This window comes from Mustela putorius, unplaced genomic scaffold, assembly GCF_011764305.1.
Source record: "Mustela putorius furo isolate JIRA1106 unplaced genomic scaffold, ASM1176430v1.1 tig00003834_pilon_pilon_pilon, whole genome shotgun sequence".
In the NCBI taxonomy this organism is placed as follows: domain Eukaryota; kingdom Metazoa; phylum Chordata; class Mammalia; order Carnivora; family Mustelidae; genus Mustela; species Mustela putorius.
In genome coordinates this window covers 97,597,977-97,614,845 of record NW_025421987.1, presented here as the reverse complement: position 1 = coordinate 97,614,845, position 16,869 = coordinate 97,597,977, and the positions used below count along the sequence as shown (strand labels likewise).

At 42.2% G+C, this 16,869-nt stretch overlaps 1 protein-coding gene across 2 annotated transcripts in view; it reads right to left on the bottom strand.

The window, feature by feature from the left end:
* Positions 1–5,435: 5,435 nt before the first annotated feature.
* Positions 5,436–16,869, bottom strand: part of SLC12A8 (solute carrier family 12 member 8) — a 137,282-nt gene continuing 125,848 nt past the window's right edge. For both annotated transcript variants that reach the window (XM_004745406.3, XM_004745404.3), the window contains exons 12-14: positions 16,445–16,562; positions 9,446–9,506; positions 5,436–5,925 (exon numbers count right to left, since the gene is read on the bottom strand). In XM_004745406.3, coding sequence (XP_004745463.1) covers positions 5,763–5,925; positions 9,446–9,506; positions 16,445–16,562 — 342 coding nt within the window. In that variant the 3' untranslated portion in view covers positions 5,436–5,762. The remainder of the gene's footprint in view (positions 5,926–9,445; positions 9,507–16,444; positions 16,563–16,869) is intronic.

Here is a 16,869-nt window from a genome sequence, read left to right as displayed (position 1 = left end):
TTCCTCAAAAAGTTGAAAATAGAGCTACCCTACAACCCAGCATTTGCACTACGGGGTATTTATCCTAAAGATACAAACGTAGTGATCTGAAGGGGGACGTGCACCCGAATGTTTATAGCAGCAATGTCCACAACAGCCAAACTATGGAAAGAACCTAGATGTCCATCAACAGATGAATGGATAAAGAAGATGTGGTATATATACACAACGTTATACTATGCAGCTATCAGAAGAAATGAAATCTTGCCATTTGTGACAACGTGGATGGAACTAGAGGGTATTATTCTTAGCAAAATAAGTCAATTGGAGAAAGACAATTTCATATGATCTCCCTGATATGAGGAAGTGGAATGCAATGTGGAGGGTTTGGGGGGTTGGAAAAGAATAAATGAAACAAGATGGGACCAGGAGGGAGACAAACCATAAGAGACTCTTTTTTTTTTTTTTTTTTTAATTTATTTATTTGACACACAGAGATCACAAGCGGGCAGAGAGGTGGAAGCAGGCTCCCGCTGAGCAGAGACACCCCCACCATGAGGTGCTGGATCCCAGGACCCTGAGATTATGACCTGGGCCAAAGGCAGAGGCCTTAACCCACCGATCCACCCAGGCACCCCAACCATAAGAGACTCTTAATGTCACAAAACAAACTGAGGGTGGGAGGAGGTTAGGGAGAGGGTGGTTGCATTACGGACATAGGGGAGGGTATGTGCTATGGTGAGTGCTGTGAAGTGTGTAAACCTGGTGATTCACAGACCTGTACCCCTGGGGCTAATAATACATTATATGTTTATTTAAAAAAAAAAAAAAAGCTTCCCCAAGAAGAACCCTGGATGTATTCCTCCCTCCACATCTCCTCAGCACGTGTGAGGTGACTCGCAGTGAGTCGTGCGGCGGGATGCTGCAGGCTCTGTCGCCGAGCCTCGGCTGTCCCCCTGCGCACCTCCCCAGCCTCCCCGGCCCCCACGGATGGTCCAGAACTTTTGACTAGTTTCTTACGTGGCCAAAGGAGTTTTTGTAGATGGAGTTCGGCTAAAGATCTGGAGACGGGGAGAACACGCGGGATCATCCAAGGGGCCCAAAGTCATCCCACACGGGTCCTCAGAAGCGGAGGAAGGAAACAGCGGAGTTGGAGAAGGCTTGGTGACAGAAGCAGACGCCAAAGTGCAGGCGATGGCGGACTGCGGGCTTGAAGATGGACGGGCCCAGCTCCCAGGCCTGCCGGCGGCCTCTAGAAGCTAGAAGAAGCAGGAAATCGTCTCCTCTTGATCCTCCGGAAGGAACACAGCCCTGCCGATGCGCTGCGTTTACCCCAGTGAGAACCCTGGCGGCCAGCCTCCTGAGTTTACGAAGAGATACATGTGTGCTGTTCTAAGCCACGGAATCTGCGGTCCTTGCTACAGCAGCGCCGGAAGAGCGCTCTGTTCCTTCTGTTCTGAACCCTGCCCCCTCCCACCCTGACCGCCCACACCCACCCGCTACCGGGGCCTCAAGCAGCCGGTTCAAAACTCTGCGCCCCGCAGAGTTCATGGCAGCATCCACGGCCCCTCCCCTCACTGGCTCTGACCTCAGGGGTGGGGGACCCCACTCGCCCCGTCTCCAGTGTGGAAGGGCAGAACAGCAAGATGTGTCAGGGGAGGCGTAGAGTTGTGTGGTTCCTGGATCGTGCTCACTTAATTCTCACAAGGTTCTTCTGATAAAGCCCCATAAAATGTTGAGATGGATTTTTATGATCATTTCTCAGCCTTCCATTCTCACAGCACACAGAGTGGGCTGCAAACCCCTTCAGGACCTGGTCCTTGCATAATTCTCTTGCCTCCCACTGCCTCACTCCTAGGTTTCTGACACCTTGAATTACCCCAAACGCTGATCTTGTAACCTCAGCTGCCTTCCCCACTATAGCTCCTACACCCTTGTCCAGGTTTAATACATAAATTGGCACATTATTTCCCATCCTTAGATATACTCCCTCAGTCAGAAACCTGGTGGGGGGGGGGAGGAAGGAAGAAGGAATCTTGAACCTCAAACTTCCACATTGATTTATAACGTTTGTGCAGGATATACTCTATTGTGTAAGTCAGAGGACTCGTTAGCATGACTCCCAGAGACTTCTGAGAAATGACTCCTATTCTGGTTCCCAGCCCTGAACTCGAGGCGGCTCTAGAATTGGTCTGATTTCACCCTGAAAGTTTGAGGGTGGGGGCTGAGTTCATTTCTGTTGGAACAACAGCTCTGAGATTGGTGAGGTGTATCTGGCTCAGGTGAGGTGGTCTTGGCCATGTATACAGCAGCTCCAGCCATGGATGGGTAGGTCAGTGGGTGGGTGGGTGGACGGATAATTGTCTAGATCAACAGGTGAGGGGGTAGGTAGATAGGTGGATGGGGGATGACAGTTCATTGGATAGATTAATCAATAGACCATATGGTCTGAAGGGAGACATTCATGCTTCTAGAAGGTCTGATATGACCCTCACTCATTCACACATTCTTACCTACAACTGTGTACCCCTCAGTAAAATCTTTAGGCCAGAATCTTTCCCTCTGTTTTAGAAAACATTCCTAGTCTCACTGCCATATATCCTGGCTGTGCTGACAGTTTTAAATATCCTTTAGGTGAGTAAATTCTGTCAGAATGATCCAGTGACATCTACGTCCCATTTTTCTGACAACTGTATTGCTACTGAACTTTGTCCCTACACAAGTTGTATACATCTCTTAAGTGTCACCCAGATCTCTTCTGTCGCACCTGTCTCTGGGGCCAAGGCCACCTGTTCCCACTCAGCCACCCCTGCTGGGCTCCAGTCAGTTTCACGTACACAGATTTGCTGCTTGCTGCAGAACTTGGTAGGTCCTCCCAGAGTGCCAATCACAAATGTGGGCAGGAGTCGGGCTGGGTTATGTCTCATAGCTAACCTTTGACCATGGGAAACAAAAACCAGTGGATGAATTCTCATCCTTTCCTTCCTCTGCAAGAAGGTCTTGAGATGCAGGTGTCTCTACGGGCTCTCAGAAGGGTCCTTTGAGATGAAGCATTCAGCTGTCCCCGATACTAAATGGTTTCTAAGTCAATGCCAAGTCTCCCTCCCTGCGTCACTCCCATTTTCTCTTGCTCCTGCTTCCCTGGCTGTACCCTCAGGAAAGCAGTAGCACATAAGCTTCTGCTTTCTGGGGATCCCAGCCTAAGATCTGAGGGCCACTGTACTGGTTACTATTATTATTTAAGCAATATCATTTGGTTAAGCACAAGATTTTTTGGACATATTTAGATGATTCAGTGTATTCAGTATCTATATCCCGTGCTAGACTGTGAGCTGTTTGTTTAGGTGTCCCCAACACTGAGTGGAATGCCAGAATTCTTCACCCCACTCCCCACTTACTCTTTTCTGTGACATTAATCATACTGGCAAAGTTCTTATCTGCATACTTCAATCTTCTGCTGTAGATGGTTTTCAAACTCAGTACCCTCATTTTTGGAGGGGTTACTTTTTTTCAGCCTGCTACGCAAAATTCAAAAGAACTAAATGCCGTATCATTAGAGCCTTCTCTGGTAGGCTGAAAAGTGGTACCCCAAACGACAGCCACATCCCAATCCTTAAGGCTCTTGGGATGGGTATCCTGGATGGTGTGTGTGGACCCTAAAGGCCATCACACGCATTCTTATGAGTGAGGTAGAGGCTGACATCACATACCCATAGGAGAGGGGGTGTGACCATGGAGCAGAGAGACTTGAAGGTGCTGGCCATGAAGATGGGAGTGATGTGACCACAGGGCAAAGACTGCCCACAGCCACCAGAAGATGGAGAAGGCAAGGATAGAATTCTCCCCAGTGGTCAGAGCCCCTGGAGGGAGCACGGTGCTGCTGTGACACTGATTTTGGATGTCTGGCCTCCAGAACTGTGAGGATACATTTCAGAAACTCGGAGCAGTTTTTTCTTGAAAAGGGTCTTCAGAGATCACCAACCCTGGCCCTCATGAATACAGTCACTTTATGTTCCTACTATTTCCCACCTGCCTACTGAGTTGGTTGAAGTTGTTTGTTATAATGTTTGGAAGTCTGATGTTTGACTCAAATGGTGCATAGGCAGTAATTGTAAACTTGACCTCATTTTCCAGGAGAGAATGAGATCCAACTGTCCTCTCGTCATGACCTTACCCTTGCACTGGCTTTAAGCTCTTCCATCCAGCAGACCAGCACTCTCCAGCATGGGGCCCGAGGATGGCTTGTGTGGAACTGCTGAAGCACTCATTAAAAATGTCAAGTCCAAGGCCACCTGCAGTGGGTCAGTCAGGTAAGTGTCTGCCTTTGGCTCAGGTCATGATCTCAGGGTCCGAGTATCAATCCCTGCTGAACGGGGAGCCTGCTTCTCCCTCTCCCTGCCCCTGCCTGGTGCTCTCTCTTGCTTGCACTCTCTCTCAAATAAATATATAAAATCTTAAAAAAAAAAAATTCAAGTCCAGGACTCTGCCCCAAACCTACTGAAAAAAACAAAACAAAACAAAAACAAACAAACAAACAAAACCTATGGATGAGGTGCAGAAATTTGCACTTTTAACAAGCCTCCCAGACTTGAGCAAGTCTCTATACACTGGCTTAAGAGCGTCTACTACAGAAGAAAGGGGTCATGATGGACCCAGGGGTACTTCCCTGTGGCTCAGCAGGAAAACTCCCATCCCTGAGCTAGGTGCTGAACTCACCAGGGGGAAGCTACTGCCCTTGCCCCCAGGACGGCTTGCTTGTGATGAACGCCACCGTGAGCTCATCAAGGAACCAAAACACTCTTGTCCCTTCGCCCGCACCTACCGTGAAACGGCTGCAAAGGTGTCCACAGAGCTGGGGCCCACAAAGGCTTCTGAGAACATGAGTCACCATTACATATCTCACGGTATTTAACTTTTTAATTAATAAGACTTTCCCTAAACAATAATAGCTTGCAAGCGCATGTGCCCTTTGATCTCGCAATTCCACTTCTGGGAATTTATCCTACGGATAGACTCTATGCTTGTACGTATGCACAAGATTATTCACTGCAGAACTGATTGTAATAGAGAAACATGAGAAATGATCCAAATGTCATCACTGTGGAACTGATGAAATAAATTATACCACTTTGATACAATGGAAAATAATGAGGAAACTGTATAGGTATTGGTATGGAAATGTCTCCAAGGGGAAAAGCAAGGTGCAGAACACATGTATAATATACTACGTTTTGTGGATAGAAAGGGAGTTAATAGGAATCCATATTCCTCTTTACTTGTATATTCATAAAGAAATGCTGGAAGTATATCTAAGAACAGTGGTTGCCTCTGGGGCAGGGGATGAACTTAGGAGGAACAAGGATGGGAGGGGAAGCTTGCACATTATGATATAAGATTATCCTTTGGGTTTTAGAACCATGTGAATGTATTATTTATTCAAAAAATAAATAATACAATAAAATTTAAAATATTTATTGTGGCCTCCAGAGCAAGCAACCTGGTGTGATTCTCCGCACCTGCACGTCTTGACGTCTGTGTGGGGCTCTCCAAACTGGGTGCATGTTGCGGAGGCTACAGGCTTTCAGGTGGTTCCCCAGAGGAGATGGGTGCTCCAGACCAGACTGCAGATTTCCATCCTCCAAACCAGCAGGGGGAGAACATCTCTGAGATTCTTACTGAGGAGAACCAGCATCATGAAGGCTCTGGGATCTGGATCCATTGCACCCTGGCCAGCTCCAAGGCAGGAGGGTCCTCGGGCTGCCTGCTAATGAGTACTCAGCCCCTCAGTACTGAGACAGCAGCTGTTCCCGACTCACAAGGGAGGACTGGTGGTAGCGGTCCCGAGTGGCGAAGTCCGCGTTCTCCTGGGTGAGCTGAGTCATCTCCATGTCAACCCTAGCCAGGGACGGCGCCAAAATTATCTGCTCTTGGGGCGATCTCAAGCTCCTTTGGTGAGAGGAAACACAGAGGCGGTCAGAACCAAAGACAGAGTGCTAATCGGTGGAGCTGGGTCTGCTCTGGGAGAGAACAGTGCTTCGCACGAGGGGCGTTGTGCTTATTATTTTGTATTTATTTAACATGCATTTAAATAAGATAACTGCGGAATACTATTTGTGTAATAGTTTATGAACCCAAACTATAAAAAATAAGGATGAAATAAAATAAGGAGAATGATATTTACCTCTGTTTAGTGGAAACCTAAGAAAATGTACCCACCCAATGGGAGACAACCCACAAGATAACCTTCCACACGGTGTCATGTTGGGGTTCTATGGCTTTTCTTCGCTTTCCTTTCAAATGAAATAATGGAACAGAGAGGCTGGAAAATGGAGAAGAGCAGAAAGAGATGCTTTCTCTTTGGTTCGTTGGAAAGAACCTTGAACGAAGAATGATTTCCAGGGCTGAGGTTTACAGAAGAAACTGCTAGAAGGGGAGCTGCAAAGGCTTTTGACACTAAATTGGCCTGAAGACAAAAAGTATATCCTGATGTGGATTCCATGGTCACTGAAGTGTCTCCATACAGTTGAAGTTAGAATAAACCGTAAAGAAAAATGTCTGGTAGACAAGAGGAAAGTGCTACAGGCAGAATGCAGTAAGGAAAGAGAGTCACCTCCCTGCCACTCATCAGCCTCATCACCCCAGGCCAGCTCTTCAATCACCTCCCCTGCCTTCTTTTCTCATCTTTCCTGGTCCCCTTCAGTTTCCTCAGTCTGTGGTAGGTCCTTTTTTTTTTTTTTTTTTTTCTTTCCCAAAGATTTTATTTATTTATTTAACAGAGAGAGAGAGAGAGAGAGAGATCACAAGTAGGCAGAGAGGCAGGCAGAGAGAGAGGGGGAAGCAGGCTCCCCACTGAGTAGGGAGCCCGATGCGGGGACCTGAGATCATGACCTGAGATCATGGATTGCCTCCTCAAAATTTTACTCAGAAAGAATCATCCACTCTGTAAGTACTAATGTTCAGTTCTTTAAAGAATATATTTGACGATTATCTTAAAAAGGTAGCAATCTAATATTCTAAACTTGTGGAACCTCAGTAGGAAGCTCTAGTTGCTTTTGGCAAAATGTGCTGTTATAGAAGTTTAGATCACAGGACTAAGACTTGAAGCCACTTGCTGAGAACATCTCTAAATTAGATAGAGGGAGCTTTTTCTGAGAAATGAAAGAACTTCTGTAAAGGTCGAATCTGCAAGATGTAAGGTCAAGAGGTAACATTCAGTCAACATACAGGTGTTTTTGCCAATCAATTATTTTTGTTAATGGCTTTTTTTTCCCCCTAAGGTGAAACTATTGTATTCTTCTGAGTTCAGGGAAACACTATGTTTCCCTTTTAAACTAGAATAGCCTGAGAATTCTCACCTGGGCAATTGCTAGGACTTCTGAAAAGAAAACCTTCTCAAGGTCAGGCTTCATTTCACATAATTCTGGGAATTGTATGTGTAATGGAAGCACATAGCCAAGTTCCTTTGCCCAAACACATTCTATAATATTATTCTTCGGTTTTGAAAAGCATCTGGGACTATAGTTGGGAGAGGAGGAAACAAACCCTTCAAAACTACCAAACAGCCATTTCTACCTTTAAGCGAATCATCCTTTCTTGGTTCTTTCACCCTCTTGGATGAGCACCACGGGACCTCACCCAGGAGCCACGTGAGGCAGCAAACGTGGTGTTGAGACGGAGTGGAGACCTTCACCACCCACTTCAGAAGCCCACAGAGCTATGAACAGTGTGTACTGGTTTCCCTTCCAACCAACGCACTATCCTTCTCTAAGAATAATCTCCTCTGAAGACATTGTTTTTTCCTAAGTAGTACTACAGTGACCTCAGAGGTGAAATTCCTGGAATTCAAGTGCAACTTAAGGAGGAGTGACCTCCCAGGGTCACTTATAGGCTTTAAAACCAGAAATATGCCTAAAAATATTCCTGTGAATCAGATAAGGCCAAGTACTTTCAACCACACACCTCTTGCAGCTCAATTCTGCAGGCAGCTTCTACACAGAACCTGTGTTCACTCAGCCTCTACTTTCCGTCAGGACGAGGGGGTAGGGGAAAGAGATCAAGTCACTCAACCTGGTGCCCCAGACTGGAAGAAAGGCCAGTGGTGGGAGGAGGGGCAACCCGCCACCTCCTATCACTGCACAAAGGACAACAGCCATCTTCCTGGCAGAGGACAGGGACTCCCCCCACACACCAGTCCTCTCCCTAGTGGTTCCCAGAGCCCTGCTCCTTTTGGTTCATCATCCTAGGCTCTAGCACCAACATTTCCTTTCTTCTGTCAACTTGAACTAGAGGGTTTACAAAGGTTGCCTTTAAAAGGATTCTTAGGAGGGAGGAATGGGGAGTTACTGTTTAGTCAGCATAGACTTTCTGTTTTGCAAGATGGAGAGTTCTGGAGATGGATGGTGGTGAGGGCTGCACAATGGTGTGAATGAACTTAATGCCACTGAATCATACACATAAAAATGGTTAAGATGGGGGGCACTGGGTGCCTCAGGTAAGCATCTGACTCTTGATCTCAGCTCAGGTCTTGATCTCAGGGTTGTGAGTTCAAGCCCAGCGTGAAGCCTACTTAAAAAAAAAATCGTTTAAGATGATAAGGTCTATGACATGTCTGTTTTACCACAATTTTTAAAAAACGGAAAGAAAAAAAAAGGATTCTGAATTTACATGGGGGATCAATGGGAAAGGCTCCGCTCATCCATTAGCAACATCAGGGCACAGAAGGTGGCAATATCGGTAAGGGCAACCCAGACATCTCTAGTTTCAGAAACAAACCAACAAAATGAAACCAGGGTCCTGCCTGGATTTTCCCAGCCCGCAGCCCTGGCTCCTCACTGGTATCGAAAGGGGAGGGAAGTGATTTTCCAGAGTCCTGAGGCCTTCAAAGTTGAGGAAGCATTGTACCGGAAGGGTGGAGGAGGAACAGGAAAGAGATGAGGGCACTCCTGAAATCGTACCTTCTCCATGAGGCCTCCTCCTGCTTCTCCCTTTCCCTGTGTATTTGAACATGGAGGGGCCACAGAAATCCTCTAGAATCTCTGCTATGTTTCTGTACTTGATCTCTGCTTGTTCGCCAATACAATCACATCAACCGCCCCTGAATTGAGATGGCAGAAGGGGTGGCCTTGAGGCCTTAATCTTGTATATGATAGTGTATTGAAACTGGTATGTCTTAGACTGGGAACTTGCTGACTCAGCACACAGCAATCTGATTCTAGATAAACCTTCTGTTCATGATTCCTGAAGGTATGAAGGCAAGACGTGAGCCATAAGAAGCTTCTGCTGAGCTGAGATGGGGGTGGGGGGAGGGAGGGTTGGGCGGGGGGAGGCTGGGGTGGCTGGGTGGCGGAAGGCAAGGAGGAACAGAGTCTGAGCATCATTGAGGTTGTCAGATGTCAGGTTCCCACACATGTTTCACTTAAACCTAGCCAGGGACGGGACACCCCAAGTACCTCCTATTAGCACAGACCTGCAGGAGATGGTCACAAGGGACTTCATCCACCTGAAGAAGCTGAAGCTGGAAGCTGATCCTGTAGGGAAAACATATACATAAGTATTAATAAAGGCTCTACATCCAGAAGCCCAGGTTTTTTATTGTTGTTGTTTTGCTTTTTATTTGACAGACAGCAATCACAAGTAGGCAGAGAGGCAGGCAGAGAGAGATGGAGAAGCAGGCTCCCTGCTGAGCAGAGAGCCCAATGCAGAGCTCGATTCCAGGACGATGGGATCATGACCTGAGCCAAGGGCAGAGGCTTTAACCCACTGAGCCACCCAGGCGCCCCCAAAAGCCCAGTTTTAATAGTGAAACTCTCTGACCCACACACAGAATTAGCACAAAATCTTTCTTTCCTTTTTCAGTTTAACCAAACCTCATTTATTGTAAGACTCTGACAGCAACCTACTAAGGACTTTGTTCCCATATATAGTGTTCAAAAATTTCTTGCAAAAATTTCTAAAATCCAAAATCCCAAGAAAGAAACTAAAGACAGTGCTACAGAGGAAAAAGCAGAGGATTTGCCAACTTCAGTCTTAGGAATCTAAAATTTTCTGATAATTTTTTTTCTGTTAGATTCAAATTGATAATATGTTAAATACATGCTATAAAATCCCCTACTAGACCATTCACCCTTTAAGCATAGAAAGGACGTGTTTTTCATCTTGGAACCTCACAGTACAACACCCATAGGATCTGGCTCTGGAGACATTTCTATAGGCGTTAAGTGAATCACTTAGCTCAGTATACAGCCACGTCAGAGCCGAAGCTTGAAGTGAGATTACTGTGATACTGGCCAAGTATCCTGACATAGAACACACTGACTCATATAGAACTTAGCACCTTTTTTTTTTTTTTAAATCCACCCCTCCTTTAATGTGGGTTTTTAAAAAATAATCTCATATAATAAATAAGATGAAACTTCAGGAAATCAAATCAAATGTAGTTTCAGAAAATGCTTCTCCAAATTTTGTATCTGTCTGTCTGTCTATCTAAATGGCTGGTTTAAAACTGGTTGATAAGATAGTATTCAGTATATAATCAGGACGTTAGCATTATGGGATACACAAACCAACAAATCTGGAGCCCTCACCGCCAATCACCTTCTTTGTTAAACTCCCCATACACCAAGCCAATACTCCCCTGCCCTGATCACCCCAGGGCCAGGTACTGGATAGCTGGTGACCACTCTTATACCCCAGAGCCCACCAAAATTATTCAAACTATCCAATCCTAAACGTGTTCAGCTACCTCCCTGCCTTGCCCATCCCTTCCTATTAAAACTCCAGTAATGGCTCTGGGTCAAGTTCTCCTCTCTTCATCTTGACCAACCCTGCTCCTTCCCCTTTAGGCCCTGAGTTGTTGCCCTGCCTCCTGTTTCTAGGGATCTGTCAGTATAAACTTCTTCCTTTGTGACTATCATTTTTCTGTGTGTGTATCTTACCATTTCTGTGCCTGTGTTTAATTTTACTAATTAAAACAAATTAGTACATTTTTAGAACAAACTACATGTATTTAAAGTGTAAAATTTGGAAAGTGTTGACCCATGTATGTACTGTGAAGCCATCACCACAAACAAGATAATGAACATATCCATCACCTCCAATAGCTTCCTCAAGCTGCTTCATAAGACCTCCCTCCCATGCATCCCCCCACCCACGAACCCCATCCAAAGGCAACCACAGATCTGCTGTCATTATAGATTAGTTTGCATTTTCAGTAATTTATATATATGCAGAAAAGTATACTATGCATTCTTTTTGTCTGGTTTATATATAAATTATATATAAAATATATTAATTATACATATGAAATATACTATGTACTCTTTCAGTCTGGTTTCTTTGACTCAGCATCTCTATCTTGAGATTCATTCATGTCGCTGCATGGATCAACAGTCCATACTTTTTTTTTTTTTTTAAGATTTTATTTATTTATTTTTCAGGGAGATAGAGAGAGAGAACACAAGAGGGTGAATGGCAGGCAGAGGGAGAAGAAGGCAGAGGGAAAGAAGCAGCCTCCCCACTTAGCAAGGAACCTGACATGAGACTGCACCCCAGGACCCTAGGACCATGACCTGAGCCAAAGGCAGATGCTTAACAACTGAGCCACCCATGAGCCTCAATGCCCATTCTTTAAAAAAAAGTTCATCCTTTGTATTGCTGAGTAATATTCCATTGTATGGCTATGCTACAATTCATTTATAGAGTCACCTCTTGGTGGACATTTGAATTGTTTCCAGTTTGGGGCTCCTTACAAATTAAGCTGATCTGAATATTCATGTGCATTTTTTTTTATGGCCATGTGCTTTCATTTCGCTTGGGTAAATAACTAGGACCCTGTAGCTAGTTCATATAGCAGGTGTATGTTTAACTTTACTTACCTACTTACTTATTTACTTATCTATCAATTTATTTATTAAATTTTAATTCTAATATTGCTAACATACAGTGTTATATTAGTTCCCGGTGTACATTAGAGCGATCAATAATTCCCTACATCACTGGGAGCTCATCACCAGTTCACTCCTTCATCCCCGTCACCTATTTTACCCATCACCCCACTTTCCTGTTTAACTTGTTAATAAACTGCCGCACTGTTTTACGAAGTGATCGTATCATTTACATTCCCACCAGCAGTATACGATAGTTCTAGTTGCTCCATATCTTCAATGATGGATGGCATGGTCAGTATTTTTTTTTTTATCGTCAGTACTTTTAATTTTAGTCATATTAATAGGTGTATAGTAGTATGTTGTGATTTTAATTGCATTTCTTAATGAACATGCATGTTGTGCATCTTTTCATGTGCTTATTTGCCATCCATTAATGTTCTTTGATGAGATCCATTTAAAATCTTTGCCTGTTTTTGTTGTCATTTCCTTATTATTGAATTTTGAGAGTTTTTATGTATTCTAGATACAAGTCCTTTATTGGGTATGTGAATTGCTAATATTTTCCCACAGTCTTGGCTTGCCTTAGCATTTCTTTTTTTTTTTTTTAAAGATTTTATTTATTTATTTATTTGACAGAGCGAGAAAAAGCACAAGGAGGGGGAGTGGGAAAAGAAGCCAAAAGGGACTTGATCCCAGGACCCTGGGATTATGACCTGAGCTGAAAGCAGATGCTTAACCAACTAAGCCACCCAGGCGCCGCAAACTTTGCATTTCTTTACTAGTATGTTTGGAAGATCAGAGTTCTTAATTTTGATGAAGTCCAATTTATCAAATCTTCTCCTGCGTTGAGTGTTGTATCTAAGAAATCTGTCTCATTCAGCCACAGTTTCTTATATTTTATTTTAGAAATTTTATAATTTTAGGTTTTACGTTTAATTCTATCATCTATTTTGAGTTACTTTTATAGTGTACGATATATGCAATTGCAGCTTATTTTTTTGAATATGGATTTCCAATTTTTCTAGCATCATATGGCAAATAGACTTTTCTTCCACTGAACTGTCGTGGTACCATTTCTTAGACTTTCTGTTTTGTCCGCTGATTTGTCTATCTTGATGCCAATACCATGATATCTCAATTGCTTTAGCGTATAATCAGTCTCGAAATCAGGTAATGTAAGTTCAACTCTGTTCGTGTACAAAGCTGTTTGGACTACTATAGGGCTTTTTGCATTTCCGTGTAAATATTTTGGAATCTGCTTGCCATTTGCTCCACAAAAGGCAGCTGAGATTTTGACTGGGATTGTGTCAAATCCATAGAACAATCTGGGGAGAACTGACATTAAGAATATTGAATCTTCCAATTCAAAAATACAGTTCATTTATTTCTTTAATTTCCTCTCTAATTTCTTCTCAGAAATGTTTGTAGTTTTTTCTCTTGTAGTTTGTGAATATTACACTAATTAATTTAGAATGTTAAACCAACCTTGAAGCCTGGGCACATCATTTTGTTATGATGTTTTATCCTTTTTATACATCTTTATATTCAACTTGTTAAAATTTTGTTAGGACTTTCTGCATCTACATTCATGAGGGATATTGATGTAGAGCTTTCCAAAGAGTTTCTATAGAATTAATTTTCTTCCTTCCTTAAATATCTGGCACTTTGCATTAGTGAAGCCATCTGGGCCTAGAGTTTTCTCTGTGGGCAGGTTTTTATTTATTTTTATTTAATCATTTATTTTAAATATTTTATTTATTTATTTGACAGAGAGAGAGAGAACGCGCTCAAGCAGGCAGAAGGGCAGGCAGAGGGAGAGAGAGAAGCAGCTCCCCACTGATCAGAGAGCCTGACCTGGGGCTCAATCCCAGGATCCTGGGCTTGTGACATAGGCTCAAGGCTTAACTGATGGAGTCACCCAGGTGCCCCTGTGGGCAGGTTTTCAGTGACAAGGTATTTAGACTACCTAAATAGCCCTATATTCTAGAGTGAGCCTTGATATTTCTGTCTTTCAAGGAATTTGTTCAGTTTATCTCAGTTGCCAAATTTATTGGCATATAGCTGTTTATAATATTTCTTTGTTTTACCTTTAATACCTGCAGATGCTAGTAATATCATCTCTCCCATTCCTGATATTGGTAGTTTTGTGCCTTTTCTCCTTTTATATTGATCAGTCTAGCTGGAGGTTTGTCAATTTTATTGATCTTGCATAACCAGATTTTTGTCTCATTGCGTTCTCTCTATATAAAATTTTTATTGATTTCTATTTTGATCTTTATTTTTTCCTTTTTTATTCTTATTTGGGTTTAATCTGCCCTTCCTTAGTTTCTTAAGTTGGAAATTGGGGTCATTGATTTCAGAAATTTCTTTTTTCTTTTTTTTAAATTTTCAGTAGTTAACATACTGTGCAATATTGGTTTCTAATATATAATATAATAATATATATAATATATCTTTTCTAATATATGCATTCGATGTGTATAAATTTCCTTCTAACTATGGAATTAGCTCCATCCCCATAATTTCGAAATGTTACATTTTCATTTTTGTTCAGTTCAAAATACTTTGTAATTTTACTTATTATATTTCCTTTGGGCCATCAGTTATTTAGTTTATTGAGCTTATTTAGAGTTCTTAGTCATTTTAGGTTCTTTAGTTTCTAAACATTTTGATAACTGGGATATCATTCTATTACTTATTTCTAATTTATCTTCCCCTTAGTCAAAGAACATAATGTGTTCTTGAATTTGTTTGAATGCTTTTAAATTTATTTAATCTTTTTAAAAACTTTTAACAATTGGGACTCCTAGATGACTTGAGTGGTTGGGTGACAGCCTTAGGCTCAGGTCATGATCCCAGAGTTCAGGGATCCAGTCCTGCATTGGGCTCCCAGCTCAGTAGGGAGTCTGCTTCTCCCTCTGACCTTCTCTCCTCTCATCCTCTCATGTTCTCTCTTACTCTTACTCTCTCTCAAATAAATTTTAAAAAAAAACTTAAAAAATTTTATTAAACATTTTTTAAAAGATTTTATTTATTACTTTGACAGAGAGAAATCACAAGTAGTCGGAGAGGCAGGCAGAGAGAGAGAGAGGGAAGCAGGCTCCCCGCTGAGCAGAGAGCCCAATGCGGGACTCGATCCCAAGACCCCGAGATCATGACCTGAGCCGAAGGCAGCGGCTTAACCCACTGAGCCACCCAGGCGCCCCTATTAAACATTTTTAAATACTAGACTATGGTCTGTCCTGGCAAATGTTTCATGTATACTTTTTTTTTTTTAAGATTTTATTTATTTATTTGACAGTGACCACAAGTAGGCAGAGATGCAGGCAGAGAGAGAGAGGAGGAAGCAGGCTCCCCACTGTGCAGAGCGCTCGATGTGGGGCTTGATCCCAGGACCCAGGATCATCACCTGAGCCAAAGGCAGAGGCTTTAACCCACTGAGCCACCCAGATACTGCTGTTTCATGTATACTTGAAAGAAATGCATATTCTATTATTGTTGGGTGGAATACTCTATAAATGTCAGTTTGGTCAGGTTTGCTATCAATGTTCTTCAAGTCCTCTAAAGCCTTTTGATGTTATGCCTACTTATTTCAGCAATTATTGAGAGAGAGGTATTGGAATCTTGACTATAATTATGAACTTTTCTATTTCTTTTTGAAGTTCTGTCAGGTTTTACATCATGTTATTAAAGCTCTGTTTCTAAGTACGTAAGTGTTAAGGTTTGTTTTATCCTCTTGATGAATTTTCCCCTTTACTTTTCTGAAATGACCCTCTTTATCTCTGGCAATATTCTGTTCTCTGAAATCTATTTTGTCTGGTGTTAATACAATTACTTCACTTTTGTTTTGATTCACACTATCCTGGTACTATCTTTTCCCTCCCTTTTGCTCTTAATATATTTGACTTTTCTATTTAAAGATTTCTTGTAGACAGCATATAGTTGGATCACAATTTTTTTATTCAATCTGACAATCTCAGGGTTTAACCATTTAACTGGGAATGTTTAGACCATTTATATTTAGTGTGCTTATTCATATGGCAAGGTATATATAAGCCACCTTGCTATATGTTTTTTGTTTGTCTCATATGTCCTTTATTATCATTTTATTTTTTCCTGTTTTATTTCAATTTGAGTACTTTGTAAATTCAATTTTATCTTCTTTATTGGCTTTTTAGCTATACTTCTTTGTTGTATTTTAATGGTTGCATTAGGGTTTGTAGTATATCTTTTTAAGTTATTATGGTCTACCTTTAAGTGATATTATAGTATTTCACATTAGTATCAGAAAGCTGAAACAGAATATTTCCATTTCTTTCTTCCAACAATAAAATTGTTACTAACAATTGTTAGTAACAATTTTATTGCCATATGTCTTCTGGCAACCAACAAGTTGTTATTATTTTTTATTTGTTACCATCTGTGTGCATGTTATATTATTCCTCCTAGACTATAAGCTATTTGAAAATGGGATTGAGAGCTGAGTCAGTGTCAGCATTTAACAGGTGCTCAAAATACATTTTTCAATGAATGCTGAAAGAGAAGAAGGGAGATGGTAGCAAAAAGGCTCTGCTGCTTACCAAGGTGAAGCCCTGGACTGGCCCGACCAATGTAGAAATACACAACGGCAGCAACACCTATGTTAATGAGGGTGTAGACCCACTGGATCACAAACATGATAAGAAGAGACACAAAAGCCTGTGGAAACAAAGTAGGAAGGGAAAATCATCTAACAGTTTATCACATGGTGAGCAAGCCACAAGGCCAGGGCCATAAGAAACAATAATAGTTCCTCTCATCAACCTCTGATCACTATAAATTCTGAATAGTTGAAGTTCACATATAATTCTTATAATTCATAATTCATAACCTCACTTAAGCAAATATTTGAGAAGACACCGGCCTGAAAGCACCCTGTAATCAAAACTATCAATAAATAGATATTCTACCCTAGCTCCTTGTCCTACTCCTGCCTAGAAGAAACAAATTAGAGTGAAATTATGCT